At 37.0% G+C, this 24,810-nt stretch overlaps 1 protein-coding gene across 1 annotated transcript; it reads left to right on the forward strand.

Moving 5' to 3' along the window:
• The first annotated feature begins 976 nt into the window (after window positions 1–976).
• LOC582078 (solute carrier organic anion transporter family member 4A1) lies at window positions 977–23,830 on the forward strand. Its single transcript, XM_030974746.1, has 12 exons — window positions 977–1,260; window positions 6,913–7,438; window positions 8,752–9,060; window positions 9,743–9,950; window positions 10,529–10,625; window positions 11,114–11,235; window positions 12,431–12,682; window positions 13,825–14,020; window positions 14,384–14,552; window positions 15,966–16,144; window positions 18,671–18,735; window positions 19,306–23,830. Exons 2-12 carry the CDS (start codon window positions 7,103–7,105, stop codon window positions 19,605–19,607), a joined length of 2,235 nt encoding a protein of 744 aa, XP_030830606.1. The 5' UTR covers window positions 977–1,260; window positions 6,913–7,102; the 3' UTR covers window positions 19,608–23,830.
• Window positions 23,831–24,810: the final 980 nt, after the last annotated feature.

Here is a 24,810-nt window from a genome sequence, read left to right on the forward strand (position 1 = left end):
TTGATTATATCACGATTTTCAAAGGTTAGGGGAATAGGTTGAAACTTTACCACGGGTACTTAAAAATCCAAGTGAAGGGACTATAAAAATAAGATGTTAAGAAATCAGTTGATTTGTGCTATGCAGAAATCTAAGAAGGAACATTATTCTATGATCATCACTAGATTTCAAAGAGTAAAAGAAACAGAGTCTGCAATATCATATACAAGGACATTGATCAGTGACATATTGCACTGACATTACAATTATTAAATCAACGTGGACCTTATTAAAATCGTAATGTTAATTAAGAGGGTTCTAACCGTTATTTTGCTGAAAGTGCATCTAGATAAATAGACCAGTACATGAGTAAATAAATGAATCCATTAATGGATATGTAATCAAATAGACAACTGACACCAAACAAATGAATAAATAACATAGATTACTAAATGCATGAATACATATTTTTTTTAAAAATAATTGATTGATAGATAGATAAATAAATTAGTTCATTTTTCATTAAAAATAAATAAGTCAATAATTTATTGAATAAAGGAATAAGTAAATTATCTATCTAATAAATAAATAAGTTAATGATTCATTTCATTAATAAATAGATAAATGAATAAAACATAAATTCACATTCCAAGTGAGCCTGAAGACGCCCATATGATCATGGCTGCCCTAAGGCGCTGGAATTGTTCAAGGGATTTACTTCCTACCAAGTACCCATTCACTACACCTGGGTTGAGACGGGCCAATATAGATTAATGTCCGGCGGCAGGTAGTCGAACCCTAAACCATTTATCCACTAAACTACAACACATCTAAACTGAAAATCAAGTAACAATGGGTTATGATAATTTGGACTAAAAAACACACAATTAACGCCCATCTTGTACAGTCATTGTTTTTGTTTTTTGTTGTTTTCATACGTCTCCTTACACAATTATCAGTTTTCAGCTGCGATAAGTTTAAAACAAATACTTCGAATAAAATGTATATTGGCATTAGAATCTTCCGACGCGAGCGAAGATCGCTATACCGGGGTAAAGTCCAAGTTTAATAAGTCACCAATAAATGATGTATTCAATGTAGCTCGGTATACACCTAAACATCGTCATTCCGTATCACTCATACGTAATTCGTACATGACATTCTAAATAGACGTATTATAAGCTGTGATTAAGACAAGGCGTGCAATCGTGTGTGACTGCAGTATATATTGTGAGCCTCTTGCACATTGTGTTCTTTTAGAGGTGAATCAGCTAAAAAATTGTAAGTAAAACTAATCCGTGATTTTCTTTTTGTGTTACGAAATATGTGTTCGTATATATCAAATCATTGTATACACTTGCTTGGCATCAACATTTTATTGAACGCGTGTTCAACAGTGTCATAAAGACTGATTCTTATACCAATATTAACTGTTTGAACTCCATTCAAAGCAATACACAATGGAAGACTGAACATGTGTCTATATTATTGTAAAGTTGTAAGCATAGATTTTTTGTCCGCTTGAACCAAAATTAGAATAATAATTGTATTATATTCAATGTAACATTCGAAGAGATTTGAGGCCGTATGTTTTCGCATTAAGATAAACAAATATCTCTTTGAATGAGAAAATAGCTCAGTACAGGCTTGTAAAGGCAGTCTTTTCTTAAAATGTTACAAATTGTCGAAAAATTAAAAGTAGAACCTAACAAACTTCAACTGATTTGCGACAAGAACGTGTTTCTCGTAAAATATGACATCATAATGATTGAATCAATTGCATGCAATCAATATACAAATCTATTCCTGCATAAAAAATAAAAACGGCACCATGCACCTTCGTAAGTTCATTCACTACAATTACAGTTTTATTTAAGCAGGGTTGCCTCTACAGTTGATAAACTGCTATCCCTGCGGGCCTTGCACAATAATACAAAGTATATAAAATATTGATAGACTTAATAAGTACAGTTTGAACAGATGAATAACATAATAAATAGAGGTTATGGAAAAAGATAAATAACTAGGAAGAAATGATATGTAAACGATATTGCGAAGTGTAACTAATTATAAACAAATGGTATGAACATTCAATGGATAAATTATTATATTGTCTAAGTACTGATTATTGCCGTTGAAAGGAAAATGAGGTAGTAAATAGGAGAATGTTGAGTGGGGATATTACGAACATGTAATTATTAAAAAGAAAACTACCATGGCTCATTTTACATAAATTCCAAAGTTTCACAAAAAAAAACATATAAGAAGCAAGACGAACCCGACTCAATACATATGTTAGTTTTAGTCATGACCCCTCCCCCCCCCCCCAAAAAAAATGTCATTGATAGCTGATATAATTATTCCTTCCATCTTTCGTAAATCGCGCATTTCAGTACTTACTGTGATTGCTAAAACCCTTCCCCCTCCCCCATAAAAAATGTACTGGGTTTGTGATGGTCATTTTTTTAAAGTTTGTTTACGAAACAGGTAGATGGGAGCTGAAGCCCCCCCCCCCCCTCCCGGTAATGTTGGTATGATTATTCGGGTAGTCATTACTAGATATTTGTGGAGTGAGGTAGTCTAATCATAAATTTCATACCATCCTATAGCAGGCCTATATGTTGATGGCGGAATCATATTTTTATTCTGATAAAAATTGCAAATATTTGCTAACTCACTGTCCTCGCCGGAAATTTCGATATTCCAAAATATGTGATATTCGGACATACGGCGGCAGCCCCCAGGCGAAAATGTGCCAGTACGCTCATTAAAAATTGTTCTCAACCTATAAAGCTTATTGATAGGTTAGAATCGACTACACATTTATCTGAAACGTCGGCGTTTTCAAGAAATAAAAAGTAAATTAAATGCAGTAAGTTATCCGAAACCATCTAAGTACATGTATAATAATCACTGTATCCTTGTCAATGCACTCGTTTGATTTCATGAATTAAATTCTATTTCTCAGCAATCAAGGCTTATAAACTGATGGAAATAATAGGATCATAATAAAGAGAAGAAATAATTTCGCCAACCAACGTATTCTAAGGAATGGAAAGGCACTCGCAGACAACATAAATCTGCCCACTTTTAAATAGGCTAGCCATAAATTCATATTAGAATATAGAAATATACAAGGAGAGTTAAAAGATTTTTAGTTAATCAATTAAAGGTGAGATAAGTACATGTTTGTTCTTGAGTAATTATTACTGTGACCTTTATACCGTAATATGGGCTCACCCATCATATCTCAATTATGAATATCGCTCTATGGAAATTATGAATATTCATTCAATGATCGAGTTCCCATCATTTACCCCCCATTCCGATGACCCGAAATTTCCTCCGTGAGATAGAATGAGAGGAGATGGAGAGATTAAGAAAGATTGGGAGGAGAGATAGGAGAGGAAATGAAAGATGGAGAGGAGAAGAAAAGGAGAGAGACATGTAGGTTGAAGGGGGGTGAAAAGGGGAAGAACGGAGAGGAGCATATGAAGAAAGAAAGTGGAGAAGTGAGAATCAGAGTGAGTGAAGAAGAGAGAAAGGGGGGTATAGAGCGAGGTAGATGGAGAGGGAGATTGAAATAGAGAGAGACAGGGACAGAGCGATGAAGATAAATATATAGACAGGTACAAACCTGGTATTATAATTGTTTTACACATATTATTACATATAATAAAGTATCAGATTATTAAAGAGGTATTATTTTACCCGAAGCAAATTTTCGAAACAGTCAACAGACTGTATTCTCTTTTGGCAAAAGGTGATTTGTAGAATGATTGTGAACGCTATTCATGGTCATGAATTAATAACATAACACACTCTAAAACAAGAAGAACATTTTCAGAAAGTGAATAGGATTTCCCCCCCCCCCGTAGGTTCGTGCATAATCAGACAGTCAGGTAAAAGTGTTTAATGACTTGGCAAATATCCCTGAGGTATTATGCCTGAACAAGAGCAAAATCAATATAAAAATGTCTACGTGCATATAGCGCTAATGATTGAAAAGCGTAAATATTCAAGTCGGGTCTGTAAGAAGCCATGCTTCCTTTCATTCAAGCTATGGTCACAAAGGTTCGTACGAACGATGCTTTCGTACGAATCTCCCTGTTTTTCCATTGTCTTTCCGAATTTCCATTGTCTGAAAATCGTTCGTACGGCGTTCGTAGCAGTTCGTAATGGCATTTGTGACCGAGGCTTTATATCCAAAAAATAGAATTTATGAAAAGAAATTTAAAAAAACATATATATTACACTCTTTATATGTTAAAATCTGTATATTATTGTAAACAGGATTTCATAGAAGTCCAATTTAAATAATCATGTGTTAAAGATGAAATGAGCCACCCTTTACACTTATCAGAATTTAATCAAATAACTATCAATGAAAATAGATATATGCCAAATAAAAATGAAAAACATATAATAGGGCGGTTGTTATAATACCCATTCCTGATAATATCTTCTCATGTCAACGATATCATTTCAGAATATTACCAACCAACCACAGTTTTTCTGATTGAATTGGAAATATTCACCTTTTCTGAAAAACGTAATCAATATAGAATTATAAAAAACTTTGTTTGATTCGCTATGATAAATCTTAACCAGGTCAACAAATTGGTCCGTTTTATTTGTCAGGAAAAAAGTACATTTTGTGTGTGCCTATCGTTAGGCTGAGAGAAAATGATAATTGAAAATTTAGAAGCGTTCTCTAAATCAGAAGTGCTGTCTCATTTTCTTAATGGTTTGCTGATGAATTATTCAGAATATTATGAATTGATTATTTTGTATGACAATTTTTTTTTAGTGATGTAAGATCAGTACCTTTCATGAAAGAGGAAAAAATATTTGATTAATGATGACAATAATAATAATAATAATAATACAAATAACTATGATCGTAATGATAATAAAAATAACCATAAAAAGAATAATGATGATAATGATTATGAATGTGTGGGATGAGAAAAAAGGAGATTGAGGAGAAAAGGAATGAGAAAGATATATAGATAGAGAGATAGAGAAAGAAAGAGAGAGAGAAAATCTCAGAATATGCATTTCTGACATATAATTTCCAAACGGAATTAACAAATAGGTCGATTGTAGTCAAGAAACATTGTTTTAAAGCTTAAGTAATATCAGTCTTGAGAGGGAGTTATACAACATAAAGAGTTTATCATTCACAATTTCATCACTTTAAACATGTAGACTCGATGTCAACCGTGACAACAATCATTGAATATTGTAAAATCGCTTATGCTTCCAACATGTTCATTTGAACCAAATTCATGACCTCATACCAAAACTTTGTATTACCTTTAAGGCAAAGATAGGAATCACATAAGGCGAAGTTAGGAATGCAAATCGTGTGTTATACGCCTTTTATATACCTTGGTCACACCGCCGAACCGACTCAAGACCGACTTCAGACCGACTGATTCTTGGTCATTCGGTGTATTTCAATCTTGTGTTCGGTCTCTTTTCAGTCCGGTGTCGGTGTCGTTGATGAGACTGGAGAATCAAAGCAGATCTCACAAAAAGAAGGGGACTCTGCAGTTCTTAAAGCCCCTCTAAAGTGTTGGGAGCACCAAATTCGCCAAAAATTTGATGGCAAAATTTCACTTTAATTGTATCATAATATGAAAGAATATTTCATTTAAGACACACTTCTGCAAAGAAAAAAACCCCACAATTTTATATTCTTTCATCAATATTCGACTTCAAACACATTTGCAGAAATGTGTCTTAAATGACATCCTCTTTCACATAATGATACAATTTAAATGAAATTTTGCCATCAACTTGTTGGGGCTCCTAACACTTTAGAGGGGCTTTAACTGGGCTCCAAGGCTTTAAGGTTCCAAAGAAGAGATCATTCCTCCGAGATAGGAATGGTTGGCAGTGATTCCACTACTGTGTATTTTACCTTTAATCTCAGCAATGTTTAGCAAAGGGGTTGATTTCTTCACCCTTGATTTGGTTAGTCATTGAGACCAGATATTAAGGAGGAGTAAAGGTTTACTCAGAGATAGGATCAAGATAGAAATCATGATAAAAAGGCCAGTTTGCGTTATATGCAAATCACGGCCACCTCTTGTTGTGTTTACAGATTTAGATTGCGGACATCGCCATTGTTTCATAACATACGACCTGGTTATTGTGGTGTCAACTCATGGTAATCTTCTGACAGATAGCCGGACCACAATCCCGCAACAGACCTAGTCCAGAATCTGGCCTATTTATTTTTGTTTTCCACCACACCGACGCAATATGCGACATCCCCCTACTTACTTGCTTCCAGCCTAAGATGGGTGATCATTACGGCATAGGCAGAGCAATCTATACACAGAGTTTGGCCAATTTGGTTCGAGTTGGACACAAAATATGGCGACTACTGCTTTGTTGGGCAAGCACAAAACAAAAGAATATACGCCATGTTGTGACCCAGTGAAACCAAGTTGGCCAAACTCTATGTAGGCTTAGGCTGGGCCGGTGGCTGATCTTCGGCGGCTTGAATCAATTGTAGGGAATATACTATGCAGAACCGGCCAGATTCTGGACTTCAACAGACCATGCATAGTCAGAAATCAATGAAATACTAGATTAGAATAACAAATCACTACCAAAGCCATTGCTGATCTACTGGCGCATCTAAAAGTTATTTAGATCAAATCTGTACTTCGCATGTTTAGTTACCTTTGTGTCAATTGTATTGAGAAATACAACACAACAGACGGTCTGTTACATTTGATGACATTTAACCTGATTGTGTGTGCACTCAACATCTATTTGATAATCATCATCGCTCATTTTGATAAATGATAAAAACAACTTCCGCAAGATAATGTGAAAGTGTTATGATTTTGTGTTGGTTCTAGGAACACTATATTATAGCTAATTAAAGTTGTAAATTTCTTTTGTCTCCTGCAGAACGAGAGCGTCATTTTGAGCAACATGGACAGACGGAGGACTGGTATTCTCGTATAAGGACTCAATCCAGTGATTTATTCTTTGAAGTGCCTTCCAGGGTATTGTAGATCTTGGTGACCTCATCCCTCCCCTAAGTACCAGACAAAACATTACTTTAGACAAGCAGTACTATTAGTCAACCCCAAGAACTATGGAGGGGTCATACAAAACACAAGAGGATGACAGAATACTGTTAAGACCGCCCTCTGCGGTTGGAACTCAAACCAACTTCAACGATCCTCAGAGAGCAGCTGAACTCGAACTCGGAATCGACAACCCACTCGCCGTCGAGACTGAGACCTCGCTACAGAACGGCGACGCCCACGAACAGAATGGAGGAGCGTCGAACGGAAAAACGAGAACGATGTCGAATGGCAATGGTCACGCTGCTGAGCCAGATTCACTCCCGCCGAAGCCAAACGAAGTCGACGATGATGACGATAACCCGGAATGCGGATGGTTTAGGTGGAGGCCTAATTGCTTACAGGTAAGTAATACAATTTGTTGAAGTGTCATAACATTAGGCACTTTTCGTGATCTTTCATTACAATAATTATTCCTGAGCTATGCCAAAAACTAGAAGTTTCCAACATTCTCAGTTTAAATTTATTCGTGACAAAAAATGATATTCATGACTCGATTCTTAAAGATTACTGTCGAACAGTTTTTCATTTCTCAGAGCTGCTCTTCCAAACTTTTCAACCAAGATTCATCTCAATCTCATGATATAACGTTTTTCTCTCATTCGACGAGGCTAGAGAGTAGGGCTGCAATGAAAAATATAACTAAAGGAAAAGCAGACCAAAGCGAAAGCTGATCAGAAGAACCTTTCAAAATAAAAATGGATTCGAAACGGGAAATTATAGATCTTCGACAATTTGAAAGCAAGTATTAATTAAATAAAATTATTACTACATCTGCCCTGGCTTGGTTTTCAACCACAGTTTAAAGCACATCTGCACTAGTTTGGCCAGCAGGGATTAGACCTTCCTGCAAGGTCACTGACAGGTGGTTATCTCATCAACTCAGCTCTCAATTAACATAACAAAAAGAGGATCATGAGGGACCAATGGTCACCGCTTAGGCATTGTTTGCTATATAGAGGGCGCAATTAGCTATAAGTAGTGCAGTGGAGCTTTAAAGGGACTTTGTAACATTGTTCAGATGAGAGATAGTGGTGCTAAGGTAGTGACTTCAATGCTAGATGTACAATTAAAGATAATCTGAAAATTTGACTGAAAACGGATCATTATTCATGGTACAAATTGGGAAAAACTGATCTGATCGATTCCTTAATTCTCCCAACTATATTATTCTACTTCTATTCTGCTACTTGTCGAAGCCTGTTCTGCATCAAGACAAGGACAATTTAATTACATTTTAGGTGAATGTAAATCGTCACAAAGCAATAAAATGGCTCTACATTCCATTCCAGACAGTTAAGTGTTGACAGATTTTTATAGCCTGTTTTATGTATTTTTGTCATTGAAAAACGGTTGGCAAAATTCAAAAATGGTTTGGAGAATTTACTGTTAATCACTGTTAGAGGGTGCCTCACACCGACGCCTTCAAAGAAAACCATAGATATCTTTGTGGTTTGAGAATTTGTTCAGGATTTTTTGCATGTCAGAGGGTTAGTATAGTAGAAGGAATATAGTAAGTAACATTTTATACAAAAATTAAGCAATTTTTTTCATCAACCTTCAACAATGTTACCGAGTCACTTTAAAGGGCATGGTCCTGTTAAGACTCATCACTAACACATTTAACTAAAACATCTATGTTTTCATCTCTTCACAGTGCTGCAATAACATCGTCGGCTACACCCTCTTCCTCTCCATCTTCGTGATCGCTCAGGGTATGACAGTCAACGGTCTCGTCTACGTCGTCATCACCACGCTCGAACGCCGCTTCGGGTTCACCAGCGTCCGTAGTGGCTTCATCTCAAGCAGCTACGACTTCACCGTCATGGTCATCATCATTTTCGTCACGTACTTCGGCGAGAAGGCGCACAAGCCCATCTGGTTAGGCATAGGGGCTGGCATATTTGGGATCGGTTCGATCATTTTTACGCTCCCGCATTTCCTGACGGGAGACTACGTTTATCAGGTAATAAGGCCAGTGGCGGAATCTTTCTTATTATAATATGGGATCAGAGTCTTTTTTTTTTCCAAAGCGGGGTTTCTTCATATCCACATTTTGTGCATGATACCAGATCAATAGATGTTCAGCTCTTTTATGTACGGATAATCACGCTTTCACAAACCCCATCACAAACCAAGAAGACGTGTATCAGTCAGCGCACGTGGCATCATTTGCTGACTTAAGACTGCGTTAGCGATCTTCGTTCTTTTTGACGGACGCGTCATTTAAGAGTGACGTAGTACATAAAGTGCATTCAAAATGAACAGTGCAAACGTTATTTTGTTATCAAATTCCTCCATAGGTTTAGTTAGCATCAATTTAGTAACTTAGTCAAAATGATACCTCGTGTACAATACCCATTACGATGATCATATGCACTGTAATAGCGCAATCTATATACAGTAGGCTACAATTATCTATTTTCCCTATTATTATGACCGTTGCCGTCACTGTAAATGGCTCTATGATGGGATAAAATAAACATGATCAAATTATCATCAAAGTTTGAAAAGTAAAAACAATTAGATTTATGTCCTGCATTCGTGCCTTTACTGACAAAATTTATAGATATATGAGATGTATTGGAGAAAAAAAAACTTACCGCGTTTCTTGTTTGACTGCTCCTGCCCTTTCTCTGTGTATATAGAACTCCGATTTTGAGTTGTGTGATAGCAACCGAACTGGGGACGATCTATGTACGACGACGGAAGTACAGGACGAAAATCTGGTCAACTACTACGCCGTCTTCATTCTGGCTCAGGTGTTCCACGGTGTCGGAGCCTCGCCGCTGTACACGCTCGGCGTCACGTATATTGACGAGAATGTGTCATCGGCCGCATCGGGACTTTATATAGGTAAAGATCTAGGACAAAGAGGAATTATGTCCATAAGTGGCCTCTACTGATCACCAGTGTAGATGTAGATGTAAACCAAAAATGACCGATGTGACCGATGTCAGGCGTTGGTTGACGAAAGAACCGCCTATGGGACGGGCCCTCGGCGGTTATGAAGGGGATTTAATAGACCAGTTCACTAGTGTATTCAAATCTTACGCGTATTTCTCGATCAAAGTTTCTCTTGATGACTCGCGTTTAAATGATTTTACGGAACATTGTTGTTATCCTTGTTTTCCACTTGCATTTTCCTCTTCCTTTTCTTTCTTCTTATTTTCCTTCCTCTTCTTCTTCTTCTTCATTATCTTCTTCTTCCTCTTGTTCTTCTTCTTCTTCTCCTCTTCCTTCTTCTTCTTTTTATCCTCCTTCCTTCTCCTTCCTCCTCTCTTTCCCCTTCTTCTCCTTCTTATTCTTCTTCTTCTTCTTCTTCTCCTGCTTCTTCTCCTCCTACTCCTCCTTTTTCATCTTCTTCTTCATCTTCTAATTCTTCTTCTTTTTGTTTTTCTGTCACTCATTATATTGTTCAATTTCCTCGACAGGTATCTTCAAAGCTATGGCAATTCTTGGACCTGCAATAGGATACATAATGGGAGGAATATTCCTGGGTCTCTACACTGATATCCAACACGCAGATGAGTGAGTACATCTGGAAGAAAATAATGTTTACGTCATTAAGAAGTTGTACTATATTTGCATGTTAATAAATCCAAGAGAACAGTGGAAGATTGAGAAAATTAGGATAATGTTGTAAGCCTGCAGTTATGAATTTTAATAGGATTCGTGTGTTTTTATTTCTTTTTCTACGTGACGTTTGAATATTCAAGTTTCAAATAACATCTTGGGTATATGAAGACTAACACCATGATTATATCCAGTGATCATTCGAAACCACTGATTCCAGGACCAAGACTAGAAAAGAAACCGTTGCATTAGGTATCTAGTCAGTTTCATTACTCTGTACGCGTTTATCTCTTTTTTTTCCTATCTCAACTAATACAAGAAATCTCTTCTCATAACATTTGAAGGACGCTTTTGTTGATTTGTTCGTATTACCAATTACTCATGATCTGTATTGATATATTTCCTTCTTTTGTTTTCTTCATAATTTCGTCCTACTTTACTAGTCTTGACATCACCCCTGAAGACCCTACATGGGTTGGTGCTTGGTGGCTAGGTTTTATTGTAGTGGCTGCCATCTCGTTCTCTCTCGTCATACCATTTGTGGGATTCGGCAAGACGCTACCAGGTAAGCCATTAGAGTTAAACAAATGTACATGCGGGATGACTATATTACTCTTAATCAAAATACGATGACCGTTAATTAATTAATTAACTAATAATAACAATACACAGGCCAGCTGGTTGTGCGTAATATAGCCAACACGAAAAAGCCAACCCAAAGCCAATTTTGGCATTGGCTGGAATAGAACGTATAAAGCGCTATCTCGCTATCTCGTTTTTCAAATATTTGGATATTATAACCGTCTCTGAACTGATTTTGATCAAACAAAGATAATTTTATCATTTATATTGTAAATTCTTTCAAATTTGACACTCAGTTTTTCATTATCTCACAAAAATTATTGTATGTAGCGCCCTCTGCAACAAAACTCCACTATCCCTTTAAACTGGTTTTACATCGGAAATGTTGGGTAGAACTATTGACCCCCCCCCCCTCTCTCTCTCTCTCGCATGGTGAACTGAAGTCAACGTAGACAAATTATTCGCAACTGAATATATTTTTTTCGTAATGTAATCAAATTTAATGCATAAATCTTTGTTAAGTGCCATGTAACAAATTATTTCATTCACCTGTTACAAATAATTTTATTTCAATAGTTCGAATTTGAATGGCATTCATTGATTATTGATATGTAGGACCAGCCGTAATGTTTGTCTTAATCCTGGACCTACCTAGCAGCAATTGGTGTATGCAATTCGCATTCTATCAAAATACTGCTATTTTTTAACAGGTGAATGAAATAATATGTAACGAGGTACATACATGTAACAAAGATTTTTTCTTTGAACTTGATTTCATTGCGAAAAAGGCCTACGAAGGGGGCATGTCTGCAGGTGTGCTGGGGGAGGGGGCTCACTTTCATAATCATGGCAATAGTTATTTCAAGTCCAGACTTAAATTTTCTCACCGGGAGGGGGTGGGGGGGGGCCTACTTTCGAGCAACAAGATGCTAGTATAACAGAGGCGTTTCTTGAAAATAATCCTTTCAATCATGCAGCTAATTTCGACAGGTTTTGGAATAATTTATGTTTACTTGAAATAATCACGTTGCTCATTTCAGGAACTATAGGGTCATTCTTATTTATCCTTCATTAGTTAATGCTTTTCTTATTCATGTTTTACTGAACTTGATACCAGTACATAGTCATCATTCATTTATTTAAATAATGTATCCCTTTTGATTGTTTATTTTTACCAGGCGGAAAGAAGATGTTCGCGCAACGTGAGGTTGAAACCCAGAAAGGGACGGAATTCGAAGCGAAGACGGGATGGCAAGCGGTTCTCCAATTTCCAAAAGCTTTGTGGATGCTAGTAAAAAACCTACCATTTATGTTCAACAATTTATCAACGGCCTGTGAAACATTTATACTGGTGGCCGTAGGTGTTTTCGGTCCTAAATACATGGAGTCGCAGTTTAATATGACAGCTGGCGAGGCAGCCATCATTGCAGGTGAGAAAAGACGAAAGATGACGACGAAGACGACGACGATGACGAAAAAAAAAACTGCTGCTGTTACTTCTAGAAAACGACAACAACTACTACTACTACTACTACTACTACTACTACTACTACTACTACTACTCAGGGGCGTACGCAGGGGGGGGGGGGGGTTGGGGGTTCAAACCCCCCCCCCCCTTTGGTATTTTTATGTGTGTAAACCCCCCTAAAAAAAAACTAAAACCCCCCCCCCCTTTGTTTGTTTTTTTGTTATTTTTTAAATTAAAATTTAAAAAAAAAAAAAAAAAAAATTATGCCCACGGCTAACGTAAAGTGACCTTACCCCCCCCCCCCACTGAGCGACTTTTCGGTTGGCTGAGTCGTTGCGATTTTTTTTTGTACTACCAAAAAAAAAAAAATGTCCGCTTACCCTCCCCCCCCCCCCCCCGATTTTCAAATTTTCGGGAGCAAAATATTTTGGGCCAGATTTTAAACCCCCCCCCCCTTGAAAAAATCCTGCGTACGCCCCTGCTACTACTACTACTACTACTACTACTACTACTACTACTACTACTACTACTACGACTACTACTACGACTAATAATAATAATACGACCACCACCACTACTTCTTCTACTATTACCACCAGCACCACTGCTACTGCAACTACACTGTACTACTGCTGCTACTACTACTACTACTTCTGCTCCTACTACTACTACTAATAATGATAATAAGACGACCACCACCACAACCACCACTACTTCCACTACCACTACCACTACCACTACTACTACTACTACTACTACTACTACTACTACTACTACTATTACTACTTCAACTACTACTACATTTACTCCTATTTCAGCTACTCTAATTGTTCAATGTTTTTGTTTTTCTTATCTCTGGAGTGGACTTAAAAAATAAAATAAAAATTATTTTAAAAAAGATTAAAATACTACTACTACAACTACTTCTACTACTACTACTACTACTACTACTACTACTACTACTACTACTACGACGACGACGACGACGACTAAAACGACGACGACGACGACTACTACTACTACTACTACTACTACTACTACATCTTCTACTCCTATTTCAGCTACTCTAATTGTTCAATGTTTTTGTTTTTCTTATCTCCATAGGCATCATCGTCACACCGTCAAGTTTTATAGGTGCCTTATTCGGTGGCTGGGTTGTCAAACATTATAATCTCAAGTACCGTGGCATGATGCGTTTTACATTAGTTGTTCTTATCATCAGCTTCGGTCTCCAATTCCTCTTCCTCATCAGCTGTGCAAACGTCGACTTCGCCGGCGTGACCGTAAACTACGGACGCAAGTAAGTAAAAGTCCCGTTGCCCAACTGGTTGCCGGATAACAATCAGCAAAAGGAAATATTCACTAGACAGCAGAAGCATGCATTAACATAACATTTCCATGGGTTTGATTTCTATTTAACAGCTTAACAACAACCAGATTAACTCTGTGTCATAAATGAAAATGTATGCACTACTGCATAAAAAGCTTGACTAATTCTAAATAACTTTTGAGCAGTACATTTCCTGCAAGTTCTTAAACTGATGAATTCTTTTCTAGTCTGGAAAAAATCCTTTTATGACACTATTCCTACATTTTTATTCAAATTTCAATTACATTTTAATAATCGGTTTCGATTTTTTTTTGTATTCGTTTGATCCTCTAGCCCTGCGGACATCACGCCCGAGGAAGGCTCAAACATCACAGCTATCTGTAACGATGATTGCAAGTGTACCAATAACTTCCAACCGCTGTGTGGTGAAGATGCTGTCATGTATTACTCACCGTGCCACGCAGGGTGTACGGTCAAGAGCACCAATGAAGACTCACAATCAGTAAGAACTTTCGTCCATTTACGTCCAATGCAAGGTTCTAGGACACCTACCCCGTGGACAACCACCCCCGGATAACCACCCCTAGGATAACAACCCTCTAGGACAACTACCCCCTAGGACAACTACCCCCGGACAACTACCCCCAGACAACTACCCCGGACAACTATCCTAGGGTGTAGTTGTCTAGGGGTATTTTTTCGGGGATAGTTGTCCTAGGGGTGGTTGTCGTACGGGTAGTTGTCCGGGGGTAGTTGTCCTAGGGGTAGTTTTCTAGGGGTAGTTATCTGGGGTAGTTGTCCTGGGGAGTGTTTCACAAAGATCCTAAGTAGAACTTAACACTAAGTTGGACTTAAAAAGTATGGACAGCCATTGGAGCCTTGAAATGAAATATATTCAAAAGCAAAAATTGGAGTATTTTAGACTTTTCATCAATTCCACATCAAGAACATGAAATCTCCCATGATAATAGAAAATATGAATGATTTGAATCAACATTTTATGCCTTCTAAAAACAAATTACAAAACATTTTCAAGGATGCTAATGGCTTCCCATAAATTTTAAGTCCAACTTAGAGATAAGTTCAACTTAGGATCTTTGTGAAACACCCCCCTGGATGGTGGTTGTCCTAGGGGTAGTCGTCCTACAGGGTAGTTTTCCTAGGAGGTAGTTGTCCTTGAGGGTGGTTATCCTTGGGGTGGTTATCCGGGGGTAGTTGTCCACGGGGTAGGTGTCCTAGAACCATTAGACCCATCTTTGTTCGATATTAACAAAATGAGAAAGAAAATCTGAAGGAAATAAGGCCCGTGAACAACGATGATCAAGTTGAAAAGTCAATTAATTACTTGTTAAGAAGTTTCTTACCCACCTAAATTATACGGGGATAACCATGACCAGGGGGTGTTTCACAAAGACTTAGATCGACTTAAGTCGGACTTGAACTATGGCAGGCCATTCATGCCACTGGCTGCTCTCAACATTAGTCTCTCAAGGGACGTCACAAATCTACAGAATTTACATTTTGATAGCTCATTGTTGAAGAAAAACAATTTATTGTAAACTTAAGTTATATTTAAGACTTGGAATTATACTACGGTAGGCGATTAATGCCCTAAAAAAGTCTTAAACCAGATGTAAGATTAGAGGAAAAAGGCTTAGAAATCATGGCGTAGAAAACTAGTTCAAGTTATGCAACTTTGCCTAAGTTTTATGGGCCCTTTTCATAAAACTTGTTATCACTAGGAAGTATTTTGTCGCATGTCTATAACAAATTTGCTCACCTAAAATATAATGCAACGATTTTTAGTAGCTTTAATATAACAGTTACTATAATAAGTGATTAATACCAAGTGTAATGAAACATGGCCCTGATATTTTTAATATCCATGATATTTTTAATATCCATGATATTTTAGGTATATTCCGAGTGTGATTGTATACCACCTACGAACATGACTGCAGGGATCCTCGGCACTGGTGATGGTGGTCGCTGTGAACAGGGATGCTCCAAACAACTCACTTTCATCATCCTCACCTTCCTTCTCATTACTGTGGCGGCAATGATAGCCGTTCCGCAGCTCACAGCAACTCTACGGTAAGTATGGAAGGGATGGCGTAGCCGGGTTTCTCGTCACATGGTGAGTGGGTGGGTGGGTGGGGGAGAGGGTATCCCAAGAAAGGGTTCTGAAGAATAGCCGGAGACTCACATTTGCTGATAGAATGTTGAACATGCTTACAAAACTGAATATCTTAATTTCCGTCATAGAGTGGGGATGTAAACATTCCGGGAGTGGGGGGGGGGGGGGGGGGGGCGAGGTTGTAGCCCCTCAGGTCTATACTAATGGTAAAGGCAGGCCATACGATCAGTATTTATGTCAACAATATTTACACATCGGCTGCGTCTAGGGGTGCGTTTAATCGACACTTTTTCACCCTAGAATCACGGTTTCTAAAGACGTTTAGTTTAAAACGCAATGCGTTCAAGCGATTTTTTCGTCGGTCGTAAAAATAAACGTCTTTGAAAACACAAACATGAAACGCTGAAAAAGATGCGTTTTGAATCATGATTCTGCAGAATCACGGTCGCTAAAATTCGATTGAACGGACGGAGTTTTCAATCATGATTGTATGACGGAGCCTGTTCCGGTTTGGGCAAAAACCGCGCGCCTGCTTTTCATGCAATTTGCGTTTACTATACCATGCTCTTTATCGTGGCCTGTTCCGTTATGTTATACCTTGTTTTCCTTCTATCTTTTTCTCTTTCTGTCTTTCCTTATGTTATTCTTTGTTTCTTCCTTCTATTCTTATGTTATTCTTTGTTTTTTTCTTCTATCACCTTCTCTTATGTTATTCTTTATTTTTATATTTCTATCACTTTTCTTTTGTTATTCTTTGTTTCTTCCTTCTATTTTTATGTTAATCTTTGTTCTTTTCCTTCTCTCAGCCTTTCTTATGTAATTCTTTGTTTTTATAATTCTATCACTTTCTCGTTTGTTATTCTTTGTTTCTTCTTTCTATTCTTATGTTAATCTTTGGTTTTCCCTTCACTCACTTCTCTTATGTTATTCTTTGTTTTTATCATTCTATCACTTTCTATTTCTGTCTTTCCTTATGTTATTCTTTGTTTCTTCCTTGTATCACATTCTCTTTTTGTCTTTCATTATGTTATTCTTTGTTTCTTCCTTTTATTCTTATGTTATTCTTTGTTTTTTCCTTCTATCACCTTCTCTTATGTTATTCTTTGTTGTTATAATTCTGTCACTTTCTCTTATGTTATTCCTTGTTTCAATCATTCTATCACTTTCTCTTTCTGTCTTTCATTATGTTATTCTTTGTTTCTTCCTTCTATTCTTATGTTATTCTTTGTTTTTTTTTCCTTCTATCACCTTCTCTTATTTTATTCTTTATTTTTTATAATTCTATCACTTTCTCTTTTGTTATTCTTTGTTTCTTCCTTCTATTCTTATGTTAATCTTTGTTCTTTTCCTTCTCTCAGCCTTTCTTATGTAATTCTTTGTTTTAATAACTCTATCACTTTCTCTTTCTGTCTTTCCTTATGTTATCTTAGTTTCTTCCTTCTATCACTTTCTCTTTTTGTCTTTCATAATGTTATTCTTTGTTTTTATAATTATTCTATCACTTTCTCTTTTGTTATTGTTTGTTTCTTCCTTCTATTCTTATGTTATTCTTTTTTCTTTTTTTTTACTTCTACCACCTTTTCTTATGTAATTCTTTGTTTTAAGCATTCTATCACTTTCTCTTTCTGCCTTTCCTTATGTCATTCTTGTTTCTTCCTTATATCACATTCTCTTATGTTATTCTTTGTTTTAATAACTCTATCACTTTCTCTTTCTGTCTTTCCTTATGTTATTTTTTGTTTCTTCCTTCCATCACCTTCTCATTCTTTGTTTTATTATTGCGATCTATGCTCAAAACAGCAGTCGACAGTCGGCCGTAAACAATTCCAAAAAGCGCGCGCCGAAGTTGACCTTTACTTCCTGGGTCAAACTGCAAGTGTGATCCGCAGTGGCTGGGCTCGAAATGAGCTAGAATCAGCGTTGATAAAAAATCGCTTGAACGCTAACCGCAGTGACCTTGTTGTTTGTAATGGCGTTTTGATTTGTGATTCATGTTTGTGATTCTAGCTTCGAAAATTCGATTAGGATCACCGATGTGATATGGAATAGATCGAGTGACAAACGTCATTTTTATGAAAGAATGTGTCATAACATGCGGTCATTTCTGTCTGTGATATACATGTATGGTGCAGCGGATAGGGGCAGATGAGGACGAGGTGTACCGATTATGGTCTTGTGTAATGACTGCTGGAAGGGCTTTTGTAAAATATTTAACAAGGGGCTTTCCCTCGAAGTCGTAGACGTGGGCTGTAGTTTTTGTGATATCGTACTTAGCAGTTGTGTTAGTATCCGCAGAAAGGGGTAGAAACATCGCATTGTATTGATAAAGTATTTTTTTCATGTATATTTAAAGAAGAGTGAAGAAAAGCATGCATATATCTGAAGGGAAAGCATTCGCAACATCCACACAGCTAAACAAAATAAACGCACATCTCATAGGTTTCCATGCCTTAACCTTTGTTTTATTTCACTTTTCTTTCCAGTTGTGTCTCGCAATCACAGAGAACGTTTGCCTTAGGAGTGCAATCGGTCATATACAGATGTTTAGGTGAGTGAAACCAAACCTTTCCATCTTAGTTAAAGTTTGGATAGTCAGGGGTCAATTCAAGGAAGTATTTAAGCAAGTAGGCAAAGGAGCAAATTTGTCTGTTAAAAAGACTCTTAAATTCTGGCGATTTGCTGAACAGGATGGAAAAGTTTACCGTGAGATATTTGAATGGAGGAAGGAGGTGTCGAACAACAACCCTTCTCCAACTAGCGAGGCCCTTGGCGGTCCACTGCATTGAACGATGGAGATTTCATTTCTCTCTTCTCATGAACTCTTCGCTATCCTGCCCTTTAGAGGAGAAATAATAGTAATAGTATTATTAATAGGCATTTCTATAGCGCCGTCTATCGAGAAATTCTATTAAGCCTAGCTACTATTACATTCTAGCGCTCTAGCATTTACCTCACCTGGGTCGAGTGGGGCAAATGAAGATTAGTGCCTTGCCAAAGGACATTAGTGCCGTGTCGAGGATCGAACCACGATCTTTGAATTTCAAGTCAAGTGCTTAAACCACTCGACAAAAAGAAAGAAATACCCAATGACTAATTATTTCTCTCTCATCCTTATCAGGATCTGTGCCTGCACCAATCATCTTTGGATCCCTCATCGACCGAACGTGCCTGATCTGGGAGGATGAATGCGACGGGAGCAGGAACTGTTGGATGTATGACAACGTAGAGTTATCTCGATACACCCTGATCATGTTGCAATCTGCTAAAGGTCTTTCCATCATCTTCATCATCCTGGCCCTCGTCACTTACCGTCCAGCTACCGAGAACCCCACCGAGTCTGCAGCGCCGAGCACCATCAGCAAGGATGTCATGCCGCCCGAGATCCCTCGCGTCGAAGACATCGAGGATGAGAAGGTATAAGGGGAACGATGCTGGTGTAACTCGAACGGCTGAGGGCGTCTTGCTTAGGGAGCGTTCGTTCTGCCGAGAGGTCGTTTCGCCGTATGAGCTCCTCACGCGTTTCTTTAAAGATCCTGTCATGCCTTGTCCATACAGTCGGATGCTGAGATTGTGGCGAGTTCACGGCACAATATCCTTGGAGAACTTGGAAATATCTCGGGATAGTTCGGCTTGTTATTACTCGATGGCAGCGTGTCACCGATAGCTCGTGAAACATCGTGAAATTCTCAACATCCATCTCGGTATCCTCTCGGCAATAACTCGGCACAAACTCGGCACCGACTCGGCAATGTGTGATAGGGAAGCTTTAATCCGCGCGTAATGTATGTAGGAGCTCAAATACCAAAGAAAAAAAGAATCGATGGCATCAGCGAAACGACGGATTTTAACTCTAATGGTTTGTCTCTGGGGTCTTTGTTTGCTTGATTGATTCCTTGAGTGGTATCAAATGAGTAGGCCTAGTAAAAGTGATCTCAGTGTTTTACTAGTGCAGTGATACAGGCCGAAAATTGTTCTGATCCAGAGACGAAACGCCGATGCTATGCGGATCCAATATACTTTTACCAGTATTCATTAATAAGCCTATTTTTCCATTGTTTCAATGATTAGTCTCGTAAACTTTCGTACCAAAGGTACTAGGGAAAGTATCACAATTATATATATTTTCTCGGTTAGTTTTTCTACGCTCAGAGCAAAAATTTAAATAGAATAGTATAAAAAGGACTAGCTAGTATATTGAGCGTTTGACGTTATAGTATTGTTTGCGTTTCGTCTACATGTGCTGGCTTCCAAATGATCCGTTTGTATATAAGAGCATTATCCCTCCGTTATGATAAGAAAGTTATTATGTACATAATTCTTTTTAGTGAACAATTCCCAGCTTTGTTAAATTGTTACTTCTGCTATATCTATTATCTGAAAGGCAGTGGAACATTATTGTTTAAAAACGTTTGCCGCAAACGCTAAAGCAGGGTTTGAATGCCATGTATATCATTACTAGGGTAGAGAAATTGTTGTGAAAAATACGTCACATCATGTTCCTCTGCCTTTAATTTATATTGTCGCCTTTGTTCATCAATATGAACATTTTATATTTCTTCATCACATAAAATTAAACCGTATTCAAAGCTTATTATATTGTGAATTTTTTAAACTAAAGATATGTATATAGGATGTCCGATAATATCAATTATCGTTTTTACTTGTATATTTATCTATTTTGTTGAAATTCAAAATAGAATGAAAGTAGGATATCATGTATTCAATCCGCATACAGTGGATGATGTGTGCTTTCAGACATAATTAGAATGTCTTTATTTACACATTAAAGTTGTACTAGACTTAAACATTCCAGTATTATCGTCCACCGTCTCTCAGTGTGCCCCAAACCGAGGGAGTTTAAATCAGAATGGACAAATATATAGGCACTGATATTGTATTGCAGATATACAGTGGTCATGAAATGGACATATTTCACTTATTTTGTTTTGGATTCAGGGATTCGGCCTTTAAAGGTCTATTATCTAATTGCAGTATCTTCCAATATGCTTCATTTATTCATCCCTGTGTCAACACCTTACCTTATTCAACATTCAAGTGAGTGGTAGCAGAATTCAATGAATGAATTTGATTTGGTGATTCGAAAATATGAAGGGAAAACCATCTTATAGGCACTAGATATCGTAGATTACTTGAACTGCAATTAGAAATTTTGTCCATCTAATCTTTCAGGCATATACATTCTCATATCATTAGTATACACATACACACACGCAAACACACGTATCATCACGTATTCCCTTTCAGGTAAAACTCATTCAACCATCATTCACCATTTTCAGAATGGACTAATTGGATAGAAACAAATTTAAACATAAAAAAAAGAAAAAAAATCGTACAGAAAACTATCGGCACCAGTCTTAAAATCGTCAGTCATAATTACATTTCGTTTTCCCCCGAAGTTTTGAAGAGTATTGTCCCCAACAAAATGACACAATTCTAGCGAATCTTATTTTTTAAAATGGTAAAGAAATTGTGCCATATCAGCACGCTTTCTATCATTGTGTTGCAGCAGCAGCCCGATTTGAACTACGCCCTCTCCGCTCCAGATACGCTGGATGTGGCACTCAGCTGGATCATAGGCCGTCCAGAGGCTTGCGAGTACGGCAGGCGTCCGGTCTACATGACTTGACCCGTTGACTGCCACCGGCTTTCGTGCTTGTGCCTTGTCGGCCATTTTGGCGGTCGAAACTCAGGGTTATACTGGTTAATGGAGGCGTATGGAGGTGCTATATAATCCAATGCCAGTAGAAGAGTGCTGCATAACTATAAAGCCTGTTTAATAATCTCAATACAGGTATCAGACATCTGTTATTTTAAAGTATCCTCATTTTACAGTAAGGGAGACAGCCGTATTTGGAGGACAATATAATGTCCTCCGTTAACGAGAGAAAAAAAATCCGCATCAGTGAGCACGCATGATCTCTCATCTGCGCTGTTCATTCTGTCGCTGCAGAGACACTCTAAAAGAGCCTTTGCTAATTTGACTTTGAAATATTTTGAAAGATGTAGAACACATTCCTATGCTATGTTAACCCCGAAAGTATGTGACCATACACTGCACTATCTGTAAAAAACTAAGAGTTTTATGGCAGTGCAGATTTCAAAAAAATATAAGATTTTATGAAGATATATGTATCAAGTCTCGCAAGTCAAAACCATATGATTTCTACGCATCTACAGATCAAGCACATCGGGTTCACACGTGTGCTCTCTGATGCAGAACTTGTCTTGTTAACAGAGGACAACAATCGTCCTTCAAAATAGACCGTTTCACTGACTGTTTATCAAAGAAGATACTGCATTCATCCCAGATATTCCATGCTGAAAGCTTGATAACTTTTGAAGATTGTGCCATGATAAAATGCATTTGCAGGGAAGGAAAAATTATCGCTTCGGAGACAATGCTGCGTCAACTCTATACTCCAAATCATGCTCTCTTGAAATCATTGCGTTTAATGATCTCAACTAAACAATTATTTCATTTTCACAAAACTATATTCTGTAATCATGCATTTGTAATATTTTATTCAAAAAGAATGGGTGCTGAATATGGATTGTATATAACTGAATAATACTGTCACTCGTGTAATTATTCATTCATTCAATATTTACTCGCACATATATTTTGGATGATAATCTCCCTTGGAAATTAATACCTCATACGATGAGGTCATTTAAAAACAATTGTTATTCAGGGAGAAAAACATAATGTTCTGTTTATACATGTAAATCACTCACTTTACAACTCTTCTTTGATCTGAATCTATGTAGTAATTGTAAAAAATAAAGCATACTTTAACTTCAAATATTCACATATGACTATATTCTGGTTCCAAATTCATTTCAAACAGCTAGTCACGAACCAGTGACAGTAGTCAGATGTGTGTTTCATCCAATTTCATAATCACAATTGATAATCACTTTTCACAAACGCATGTACACTGTGATGGGTGTGTGATATCTATTAAATAACTGCCTTCATATCATATGACCTTGCATGCATTATTGAGTGTATGAAAATGAAAGGAAATGAAAATATATTCATCTTCTCATCCTTTGATTATGTATTCATTTCCACAAAAAGCACATAATGCTCTTTATATCTACCCTTACATTGCAATATAGTAAATACAAATTGATTATAAACGAATTGTTACGATTATTACTCAGCTATCATACTGTACGTGTGTGTTGAACAGTTGTATAGATAGTTATGATAATGAGCGAAAGCTATTTTTCATGAAAAGGTTTCGTTCAAGAATTCAATATTTTTCCTATACTTGGAAGTCTTTCAAAATTGAAAATCATAGCAATTGTATAATGCTGTAAATCTTTGTGCTCTCTTTTAATAAGGTGCTGCCACTGATATTTGCTCCCGCAGTTTATTGCAACAGTGTGTATTATGAAAGAGATACATGTAATCGTCTCATTTACCAAAGAGTATATTGTATTGTTTGAGATAACGTGTATTTTATGCTACTTTTTACCAAAGCTTATGTAAGATAAATTGTATTTCTACTTTCTCCTTCATTTTATCATCATTGTACAATTAATTGCCTTTGAAACCAGTTTCGCTGCCTCAGGGTAGTAATGTACATGTAATGGGAAGTCGATCGTAATTTTTTGTAATGCTTTAAATCTCCTTAGTGTTTGCATTGTTATGGTGACTGTAACAGTTTGTGCGGGAAAATAAGAAAGAAAAAAACAACCTTTCAATAATATATTGACGAAAGCAATTCATCTACGAGTACACAATAATCATCATTCATCATTCGTCATGAAAATATTGTGTTATCGACTGTGGCCCTTGCTTCAATTAGTCTAAAAAAAAGTAATGGTAATGTAATTACCATAATGACCAATTATGACAAGATTCCAAATTGGTAGAAAATTATTCTAGAAGTTATGTAAGAATGGGATTAAATCTACATCGTGATGACCTAGTCAACAGCTTCAGCTTATCATGTTAACATCGGCCGTCTGTATGTAATCTTATTGTGTATTTTCACTTTGTGACCTTATTTCTGACAAAAAATAGCTCGGAAAAACGCCTTTTCATAGTTTTCTCTTCTTATGAAACATTTTCATACGCGTTTCATGTTCAATCCGTGTACTGAGTTTCCATTTTCTTAATTCAGGTAAGAGAAATATTGTAAACGTGTGTGCAATGAAATTATCAAACGATGTGTGATCAGTGGTGTAATTTTCATTTGAAATGTCTTTCTCATTACGATGTATGATGCTTTATGTTTCTAATGATTATTATACAAATAATGAATGGTTATGAGTTCAATAGTGCGAATATGTTCATGAGTTGAAAGATTAACATTCTATTCAACGAGGCGTCAGCCGAGTTGAATAGAATTAACGTTAATCTTTCAACGAATGAAAATATTTGCACTATTAAACGAATGAAAAACATTCATTATTTGTTTTATACAACATCGAAGGAGACCTAATAGAACGTTAATCAACAAATTATGCTTTACTCCTTATAAAGATAAATTACAGTTCGAGTCAAGCCTTCTCAATTACATGCAGATTGCCTTCGCGTCAGATACACGCAGGGATACGCGCGCGCACATGCAGCAGAGAGATACGC

Source organism: Strongylocentrotus purpuratus, unplaced genomic scaffold (genome assembly GCF_000002235.5).
Source record: "Strongylocentrotus purpuratus isolate Spur 01 unplaced genomic scaffold, Spur_5.0 spur5_scaffold_7, whole genome shotgun sequence".
NCBI lineage: Eukaryota > Metazoa > Echinodermata > Echinoidea > Camarodonta > Strongylocentrotidae > Strongylocentrotus > Strongylocentrotus purpuratus.